The sequence below is a fragment of the Monodon monoceros genome, unplaced genomic scaffold (genome assembly GCF_005190385.1).
Source record: "Monodon monoceros isolate NGI ecotype Baffin Bay Population unplaced genomic scaffold, NGI_Narwhal_1 Super_Scaffold_10, whole genome shotgun sequence".
Lineage (NCBI taxonomy): Eukaryota > Metazoa > Chordata > Mammalia > Artiodactyla > Monodontidae > Monodon > Monodon monoceros.
The window spans coordinates 48,150,448-48,160,683 of record NW_021703766.1 but is presented as its reverse complement, the minus strand read 5'-3'; the positions used below and the strand labels follow the sequence as shown (position 1 = coordinate 48,160,683).

The following is a 10,236-nucleotide window of genomic DNA, read 5'->3' as shown; positions in this document are numbered from 1 at the left end:
TAAACGACTTAGTCTGCTGGGGTCATCTGTACAATATCTCCTTCCCCTCCCCCATCCCTAGCCCAAGGGCAGGGACCTAGAGGACGACGCTAGGCAGTTACTCTCTGCAGATCCCAGGCCAAGGGTGTCACGTACGTTAGTTCATGTCATCTTCACAACAGCCCCATGAGGCTGGCGCCTATCTTTGGAGGAGACTGAGGCTCAGAGGGGGAAGGTCAGTGTGGCCATGTTCACCGAGATGGACAGTGGTTTTGCTGGGGTTCAATTCTCCTTCTCTATCCATCCCCCCTTCACAGAGAAGCTGGCCCCACCTACAATCACAGCCTCCACCTTGGCGCCCCTGGAGCTGTGGGACTCTGTGACCCTGAGCTGCCAGTCCCCAAGCAATGACGCCACCTTCCAGTGGTACATTGGCAAGGAGCCTGTGGTGGGCAGTGGGCAGCTGGAGCTGTCCCTGGACGAGCAGAGACTGACTATCCCCCAGGTGACCCGGAATGATTTAGGACCTTACCAGCACGAGGTCAAGAACCCTGCCATCACTAGGCTCAGTGAGCCCCTGCCCCTCAGTGTCATCTGTGAGTGTCCATCCCACATCCCTTGCCTCCCTGAAACCTACCTTGCCTGGCAGGTTGGGCTGCAGGGGGCGGGACCCAGGGGCACATGGAAGGGTTATAAAGGCAGGATCAGCTGCAGGTCGCCATGTCTTTCCTTTTTTAAAATTAATTTATTTATTAAAAATTTATTTTTGGCTGCGTTGGGTTGTCGTTGCTGCGTGCGGGCTGTCTCTAGTTGCGGTGAGAGGGGGCTACTCTTCGTTGCGGTGCATGGGCTTCTCATTTGCGGTGTCTTCTCTTGTTGCAGAGCACGGGCTCTAGGTGTGCAGACTTCAGGAGCTGCAGCACACAGGTTCAGTGGTTGCGGCACTCGGGCCCTTTAGCACATGGGCTTCAGTACTTGCGGCACGTGGGCTCAGTAGTTGTGGCTCATGGGCTCTAGATCGCAGGCTCTGTAGTTGTGGCGCATGGGCTTCATTGCTCTGCGGCATGTGGGATCTTCCCCGACTAGGGATCAAACCCGTGTCCGCTGCATTGGCAGGCGGATTCTTAACGACTGCGCCACCAGGGATGTCCTGCCCACGTCTTTCTAAAGCATACATTGGACTCTGTTCCTCCCCTCCTCACGTCTCTTCCATGGCTCCCTAGTGCCCCCCAGGAGGAAGTTCAGCCCACTTAGCCTGGACTACAAGGCCACAAGTCTCTGTTGACCCTCAAAACCTCGTTTCTCAGTACTCCTTACACACCACGGTCTGGCTGAACCCCAGCCCCACACACTGTGCCCTTTTTTTGGTGCCTCCCTTCCCACCACTGCTCTCATCCTTTGCCTGAATAACTCCTCCTTATCTTCCAGGTTTCAGCTCAGGTGTCCTTTCCTCCAGGAAGTCTTCCCTGACGCCCCAGGCTGGGTCAGCCACCCTCTCTGGGCTCCTCCATCCTTGCTCAGCTCACTCTAGATCATTGCTGTCAGGAGCAGGTGTGTCTCCCCAAGTGGACTGGGAACACTGTGAGGGCAGGGCTAGGCCTGTCTCAGCCTCTGGTGTGTCCCCAAACCCAGGACGGTGCCTGGCACAAAGCAAGGGATCAAAAAACACTTATTGAAAAGATGGATAAATACTCCCTCTCAGTGAGACATGTGTCTGCCTCTCTCATGCGTAGAGGCAGTGCTGGAAACAGCTCTGTGGCCCCAGCAGAACTCATCCAGATCCTCGTACACAATAAGCCCTGGTTAACGCTGGTTCATTTCTCCACTCAACATATAATTACTGAGCATCGAACGTGTGCCTGACACTGACACAGCCATAGCGCCTCCCCCTCAAAGAGTATACAGACCAGTGCTGAGCCCACTGACTCAGAGAGGGGAGGTGAGCTGCCCAGGGTCACACAGCAAGTGGGAGCCCTGGGAAGGGACCAGGTTGAGAGGAAAAGGCCGGACCAGGCAGAGACCCCAGGTTCTCGGTTATGACTCTCTCTGGGAATTTATTTTGGCTGCTACAGATGGTCCGGACATGCCCCCAGTAACCGCCACTGACCTCAGCTTCATAGTCGGGTTCGACCTCACCCTCTCCTGCTCCACCATGTGCAACCCTCCAGCCCAGTACTCGTGGACGATCAGGAGGAACCCAGGGCCCTCTGGCCAGCAGCTCTTCCTGTCCACCTGGGCACAGTTGGAGTCTACACCTGCGAGGCCACCAACCCTGCCTCAGGCAGCCACAGTGCCACAGACACACTGATTGTCATCCCTGGTGAGTGGGTGAGTCTGGAGGGGACTCTGGTTGACCAAATGGAGCTTGAGGAGCCCTGGGAGACCACCCACGCCAATCACCGCCCCTCCACAGAAAAGGAAGAAATTCGGTGGGAGGGTATTCAGGAATTCTCACGGTCACAGAGGAAGTCATTGGTTGAGACCACAGAGCTTTCTCCTAAGCCCTTGAGTTTCTGAACTTCATTGTAGTCTTAGGAAAATGCCCTGAACCTCTGAGAATCTCTGGCTCTTGAGTTTCTGTCCCTTTAAGGTTTTAGCTGCAGCCCAGAGGTGATTAAAATCACCTCCTGATCAATGCCTTATTAATTTATTCATTCACATATTTATTAAGCAACTAATATGTTCCAAATACTGTTCTCGGCACTAGGGATAGAGTGATAAGCAAAGAGAGATGTGGTCCCTGACCTCCTGCAGCTTAAGGTCTAAAAGGAGAGACAGGCGATTAAAAGATTGTCACACAAATAAATACATACTTGAAGAATGTGTTAAGTGCTCTGAAGGAACAGAAGATATAATGAGAGGCTGTAATGGGGATTCAGATTTGCATAGAGTCATTGGGGAGGTGTATCAGTTAGCCATTGCTGCATAACAAACAGTCACAAGAATTAGGTGGCCTATCTATGATAACAAACAATTATCACATGTCTGCAGGTCACTTGGGACTGCTCTGCTGTTCTCAGCTGGGCTCACTCACACGCTTGCAGCTTGGTTGGGAGGTCTGCTTCTCCAGACTGGGCCTGGGTGGGCTTGGCTCCTCACTGTGGGTTGGACTCAGGTCTGCTCCGCCTGTGTTCATTCTGAGGCTTAGGTTAAAGCAATGGCACCTTCCCAAGAGGGAGCTCTTCTTCATGATTATGGCAGAGGTGCAAGGGGGCACACCCAAGGACACAAGCACATTTCAAACACCCGCTTGCATCATGTCTGCCAACATCCTACAGTCAAAGGCAAGGGACAGGGACTTCCCTGGTGGTCCAGTGGTTAAGACTTCGCCTTCCAGTGCAGGGGGTGCAGGTTCGATCCCTGGTCGGGGAGCTAAGATCCCACATGCCTCGTGGCCAAAAAACTAAAACATAAAAAAACAGAAGCAATATTGTAACAAGTTCAATAAAGATATTAAAAATGGTCCACATCAAGAAAATCTTGAAAAAAAAAAAAGCAAGGAACATATTCTGCCTTTTGTGGAAGGGACTGCAAAGTTACTTGGTAAAGAGTGTGAATACTGGGAAGAGTGTAGGGAGGAGTGAGGTAAAGAATTGCAGCCAATGATTTAGTCTACCACAGGAGGCTTCTCAGAAGTGGTGGCATTTAAATGGAGACCTGAAGGATGAGCAGGAGGTGAGTTATTGAAGAGTAAATGGGAGTGGGAGAGGGACTGGCATGTGCCAAGGCCCTGTGGCAAGAAGAACTTTGGTGTGTGGAAGGAACAGAAAGAATACTAGCCTGGGGCATATTAAGCAAGGAGAAGAGTAGTAGGGGGTGGGGCTGGAACAGTTAGCAAGGAATGATCATTTAGAGCCTTTGTCCTGAGGAACCAGGAGCCAAGGATGGCCCTTAATCAGGAGAGAAATACAATCTAATCTTTTTTTTTAAAAAAAATTTAAATATTTATTTATTTGGCTGTGCTGGGTCTTAGTTGTGGCACACGGGATCTTCGTCACTGTGTACGGGATCTTCGTTGCAGCATGCAGGGTCTTTTTTTAAAATTAATTAATTAATTTTATTTTTGGCTGTGTTGGATCTTCATTGCTGTGCTCGAGCTTTCTCTAGTTGCGGCAAGCGGGGGCTACTCTTCGTTGTGGTGCGCGGGCTTCTCAGTGCGGTGGCTTCTCTTGTTGCAGGAGCACGGGCTCTAGGCGCATGGGCTTCAGTAGTTGTGGCTCGCAAGCTCTAGAGCGCAGGCTTACTAGTTGTGGCGCATGGGCTTAGCTGCTCTGCCGCATGTGGGATCTTCCCGGACCAGGGCTCGAACCTGTGTTCCCTGCATTGACAGATGGATTCTTAACTGCTGCACCACCAGGGAAGTCCCAAGGTCTTTTTTTTTAAAAAAACTGTGGCATGGAGGCTCTTAGTTGCAGCATGCATGCGGCATCTAGTTCCCTGACCAGGGATCGAACCCAGGCCCTGTGCATTGGCAGCACCAGGAAAGTCCCCAGTCTTTATCTTAGGGAAAAGATCTTTTTGCTGCCACATGGGCAGCAGATTGGACAAAGGCAGGAGATTAGAAGGACAGTTAGGAAACTGTAAATGTATCACAGTATTTGTGTATATATTATCTCTTTTAATCCTTATGAGGGGCATTGCAATTATCATTTGACTGGAAGGACTCTGAGGGATGGTTTAGTCATGGTAAGTCATCAGCCAGTGAACTCAGTCTGATGCCAGATCCTGTATACGTAGCCACCTAGAGTAATGCTGTCCAACAGAAATATAATGCAAGGCACATGTAGGATTTAAATTTTTCTAGCAGCCACAATAAAAGAGTAAAGCATAACAGGTGAAACCAATTTTAATAATTTTGTTAACCCAGTATATTCAAAACATCATTTCAACATGCAATCAGTAGAAAATTTGTTGATAGCTTACATTGTTTTTTTTTTTTTTTTTCCGTTTTGGAAATCCATTGTTTATTTTATACTCATAGCACATCTTAATTTAGATCAGCCACCTTTCAGGTCCTCAGTAACCACATGTGGCTGGCAGCCATTGTACTGGACAGTGCAGATCTAGACTAGATGATACTAACTAGACTGAATAGGAGGGTGTGTGAATTTCCAAGCCCTGGGAGGAGATGGTTTCAGGAAAGGGGTGAGATGCACGGAGGTCTAAGGGGAGGAGGTTAAGGATTGCAGAGCTCATCAAATTAACTGTGAAGAGGATCCCTCTTATCTCACTGCCGTTCCCTCTTTGCTCTGTGTCCCTGAACAGAATACATGCCTCAGCCCAGCATCCTGGCTGACAATGTCGGCCCCGTGGAGAACACGGGCTCTGTCACCCTGATGTGTGTCCCTCCGAAGAGAGTCATAGATATCAGGTTGTTCAGAAACAGTGATGTCTTTTCCAATGGGGGCCGAGGGGAGCTGTCCCCAGACCAGAGGCCCCTCACCCTCTGGAACATTACACGGAATGACACCGGGTTCTACCAGTGTAAGGCCAGCAATTCTGCCACTTCCAGCCTCAGCAACCCCCTCCCTATAAATGTGAATTGTGAGTCTCTTTTGCCTTATGCCTTGGGGGCACCCTGGGGAGGGAATGGAGCAAGTTAAAATAATAATAATAGTTACCAATATTTGTTGAGCACATACCATGTGCCAGGCACTGTTCACGTTGGAACTATTTTAATCCTCACCCACAAACCGTGAAGCAGAAACTATGATTATTCCCATTTCACAGATGAGGAAATCAAGGCTTAGAGAGGTTAAATCAGTTTCCCGAAGTTCATATGTGGTAGTCAGATTTGAACACAACGTCTGGCTCCAGAGCCTCGCACTTAGCTGTCTTACTAAATTGTCTCCTCCTTGCTTCCTGAACCATGAGACTTAGAGGCCATCTCATCAAATGTCCCTTTATTATGACTGGAAAAACTGAGGTACAGAGAGAGGGAGAGGTTACCCAAGATAGGTAGGAATTGTTTGGTTAAGGGGAACAGAAACCACACGAAGCTGAAAGAAACAGGAGAATGTGCAAGGTCACAGAGGTGCCATGTGGAAGCCAAGGAATTCTGGACTTCTCTTTTTTCTGTGGGGCTTTCATTCTCAGGGGTTGAATGACAGCCCCAGCAGGCCCACACCCACAACCCACCCCCTTAGCCACCACAGGAGAAAGTTCCTCAGTCCTTTGCAGTTCCAGCTAAAGTCCCAAGGCTGACTCTCATTGGCCCATTTTGGGTCATGTTCCCGCCCCAAACCAATCACTGTGGAGGGAGATACTGTGCTCTCATTGGACAGTCAGGGGTCATGTGTCTGCCCACAGCCTGTGAGGGGCAAGCAGGAGGACCCACCCCACTGGAACCAGAACAGGCAGACTGAGGCTGGAGGAAGGATAGTTCCGTAAAGGACTTCACTACTGGGCTGAGGAGTTTGGAGGCTGGTCAGGCAAAATCTGCATATGGCCCTCAGCTGGGTCCACCCTGGGGCAGGAGTGCGGTTCAGTCTCTCTTTTTAGATAAGGGTCATGGGCTGGGGCAGCACTACCCCTACCCCTGTGGGGTTGCTCTCAGCTCAGTGCTGGGATTCCTAGCGCAGTGGTCTCTCTGTGCCACTACCTTCCTTTCCTCTCGCCACTGGCATGGGGATCGGTGGGTGTTTTGGTTGACAATCAGGCTTCATGCTCTCTGTATTCAAGCTTCTTCTCTTAAGAGGAATTTAAAAAAATTAAAAATAAATCAGATTAATTAGTCACTTATCGGCACATCAAGTACTGACCACAGGCCAAGCAGACACATATCCCAGTGAGTCCACACAATCCAGTGAGGTGGCCACTCTCTTCCCTGATTTTCACAAAAGAGGAGACTGACGCTCAGCACTAATACGTGAGATTGCTAGGATCGGATTCCTGCTAGTCAGACTGCAAAACCTGGACTCTTAATCCTCAAGCTATAGCACCTCCTCTCACGGGTGTGTAAGGAATATACCTTAGAAGGAACAACGGCCCCTCCACCTCCTTCCTTCTCTCTCCTTCCCTTCCTCTCTCTAACATGGTTTGGGGTGGGTGGGTCATGGTTCCATTTGTGGCAGAAGTGTGATAGAAGTTGGGCAGAACTGTGACTCACTGGGCCTGGGCTAGAAGTAGAGAAAGTATAGAGCATTCTCCTCCCTTTGAAATGTCTGTTCTGTCTTCCCCAGATTGTCCTAATGTCCCGGTGATAAACCCCATGGACTCTACCTTTGCGGTTGGCTCCAACCTCACCCTCTCCTGCTTTGCCGAGTCCAACCCACCTGCTGAGTACGCATGGAGGGTGGCTGGGAGTCCAGGGGCAGCAGGGCAGCTCGTCTCCATCCTGGATATCACGCTGAACAGCTCAGGACTGTACAACTGCCATGCTGTCAATGCAGACACAGGCCTTCAGAGTATGGCCCAGCTGGCGGTCCACATCAAAGGTGAGGGGCCTCCTCTCCTTATCCATCCATCCACCCACCCACCCACCCACCTATTCCTCCATCAACACACATAGCAACCTATTTACCCACCCATTCACTTGCTTATCCATCCACATACCCACCCCTCATCCATCCATCCACCCACCCATCCTTCCAACTACCCACATACTCATGCAGCCACCCATTCACATAAACATTCACCCACCGACCTATCCATCCACCCAGATAGTCAACTCAGTATGGGCAGGGAGGGTCAGAGACTTCCAGGCAGAGGAAGCGGTGAGTGCAAAGTCCCTGTGATGGGATGGAGCAAGGAGAGTTTGAAGGGCTGGGTTTGGTTCACCCGGGTTCTCTGAGAAATAGAAGAGCCCTTATCATAAGACTTCGAGGCCTCACTATGAAACTGCTTCCATGGAACAGGTGCCTTCCTTCCCCGTGTCCACTTCCTTGGGGCTTAAAGATCAATTTAGGGGCACAAGAAGCAAGAGGCATCTTCTGGTCTTGGCTTGGCCTGGGGGTGAAGGAAGGCGGGGTGGGCATGGTTCTTACCCTCAGGGAATATACAGTCTAGTTGGAAGCCAGGATGGAAACCTAGAAAGGAAACTCAGCAAATTACACCTGCGTGCATTCACTTATTCAGCAAATTGCATGTATCTTGAGTTTGACTCAAACTCCACGCCCCCCCACCCCGTTCACTTTGTTATTAGCATACCCACAGCCACCATTAAATCAGTGGTGCAGTGGATGATGGGCAACATCTTCAACTGAGAAAATACAGCATTTATGAAGCACCTACCGTGTGCCTAGAATGGGGTTAGGCCACAGGGAGACAGGAATATAGTGTGAGCATTGTTCCCCCAGAACCCAGGATGAGAGTTTAAGTGATAGATGAAATGTCCTCAGGTGGTACCTGGAAATGGCGTGACGTATCATGACATAGAAAGACAGTCCCTCTTAATTTAGTTCAGTCTTTCTGATTACATTGAGAGAAAGTCTTGATTTGAGCTAGTTATCTTTAACTCTCTCCTTAGCACTTGCTAATTTCTTGGCCTAACAAGGAGAGAACAAGACCCTGTTGCCGCATCTTGCTAGAACTGAGTGGCATTGCTTTGTTTATATTGAACTTCTTTTAGAAGTTAATTTTTTTCTACTTAAATTTATTTAAATAGAATTGTGAGTCGATATAACGAAACATATTAAGGCAATACTGTAAACGGGGATGATATTGTGAAGGGAGAAAGTGAATGACGTTAGTAAAGTACTGTGTCGGGGAAAGAAGAGTGGGTGGGAGTAGAACTCTTGGGTCTTGGGCCTTGAGGGAATCTAGTATTCTCCTCTCTCTGAGCCCCAACCTCTCCATTTGCGAAAATAGACCCTGGAATCAAGGAGCTCCCTCTTGGGGTCTTATGACTGGGAGGGCTGTAGATTAAATGTGCTCAGCTGAGAGGGCAGTTGAAATCCGGGGTGGGTGGGTGGTCCACGGTGGTGTCGGGCCTCTGTATTGGTTCCACATGGCTGCTGTAACGATTCCACTCTTGGTGGCTTACGACGACACACAAATGTATTCTCCTATGCTTCTGGAGGTCAGATGTCCAAAATCAGTCTCGTGGGGCCAAAGTCAAGGTGTAGGCAGGGCTGTGCTCCTTGGGAGGCTCTAGGGGAGAATCCATTTCCTTGTCTTTTCCGGCTTCTAGAGCTGCAACCCTTGCATTCCGTGGCTCATGGCCCCTGCCTTCATATTTAAAGCCAGCATCACAGCATCTTCTCCCTTTGACTCTGCTTCTGTCTGCTTCCGTCTACTTCTTTCTGCTTCTGTCACACGGCCTTCTTTATTCTGTGTCAAATCTCCCTCTGCCTCCCTCTTATAAGGAAACTTGTAACTGTATTTAAGGACCCACCTGGATAATTCAGGCTAATATCCCCATTTCAAGGTCTTTAACGTCAGCACATCTGCAAGGTCTCTTTTTTTTTTTACCATGTAAGGGAACAGTCGCAGATTCCAGGGATTAGGAACTGGAGATCTTTGGGCACCTACCACAGCTTCCCCCACTCTGTTTCTCTTCTGCTCCATAGATGCCACATCTGAGAATGACCAGGGCCCAGCATTCTATGGACCACACATCCCTGGAGGGGGCATCGCTGACATCGTGCTTGGAATGGTGGTTGGTATTGCTCTGATGGCCACTGTGGCCTATTTCCTGGGCTTCATGAGGGACCAGGTAGCCGTGATTCTCTTTTCCCTAGAGGAGGGTTGGGTACCTGTCTGTGAAGGAAGCTTGAGGTAAACAGGAGTCCTGGATAGGATGAGGATAGAGAGAGATGAACCAGATTCCTGAGTTTTCTTTCTGCTTTGATGGAAATTAATGGTGGATAAGTTGGCAGAGCCCAGATTGTAGAGGCCTTGAATGCCAAGCTGCAGGCCTCAGACTTTACCCCATTTGACCTTGGGAATCAAAAGAGTGCTCCTTGCACGTGAGACACCCCTCCACTCCTCTGGGCCTGGTGGGCCGGCTGGCTAGGAGAGGGTGCAAGGGTAGTGAGTAGGGAGCAAGAGATGAGCGCTCCTTTCTAGGTATGGAAATTAATGGTGAAAAGGGAGGCATGGGACTCTTTGCAGAGACCTTGAACTCCAAGCTGAGAACTTGTCTTCTCCTGTGGGGAGTTAGTGAGTGCCATCTTCAGGTAAATGTGCAGCATCCCTCCCTTGATGTAGGCCTGGGGCATGGAGATGGTAAGGTGTTGAGTGAGGGACGAGAGAATGGAGTTCCCTGTGCATGTGTGTGCATGTGCCCGTGTGCGTGTGTGTGTGTGTGTGTGTGTG

At 49.8% G+C, this 10,236-nt stretch overlaps 1 protein-coding gene across 1 annotated transcript in view; it reads left to right on the top strand.

Moving 5' to 3' along the window:
- The first annotated feature begins 226 nt into the window (after nucleotides 1-226).
- LOC114903297 (carcinoembryonic antigen-related cell adhesion molecule 5-like) overlaps nucleotides 227-10,236 on the top strand; it is a 10,271-nt gene continuing 261 nt past the window's right edge. Inside the window, 6 exon segments of the mRNA XM_029236122.1 lie at nucleotides 227-575; nucleotides 2,052-2,219; nucleotides 2,222-2,299; nucleotides 5,245-5,523; nucleotides 7,161-7,415; nucleotides 9,489-9,634. Of these exon segments, the coding sequence (XP_029091955.1) occupies nucleotides 227-575; nucleotides 2,052-2,219; nucleotides 2,222-2,299; nucleotides 5,245-5,523; nucleotides 7,161-7,415; nucleotides 9,489-9,634 (1,275 nt within the window).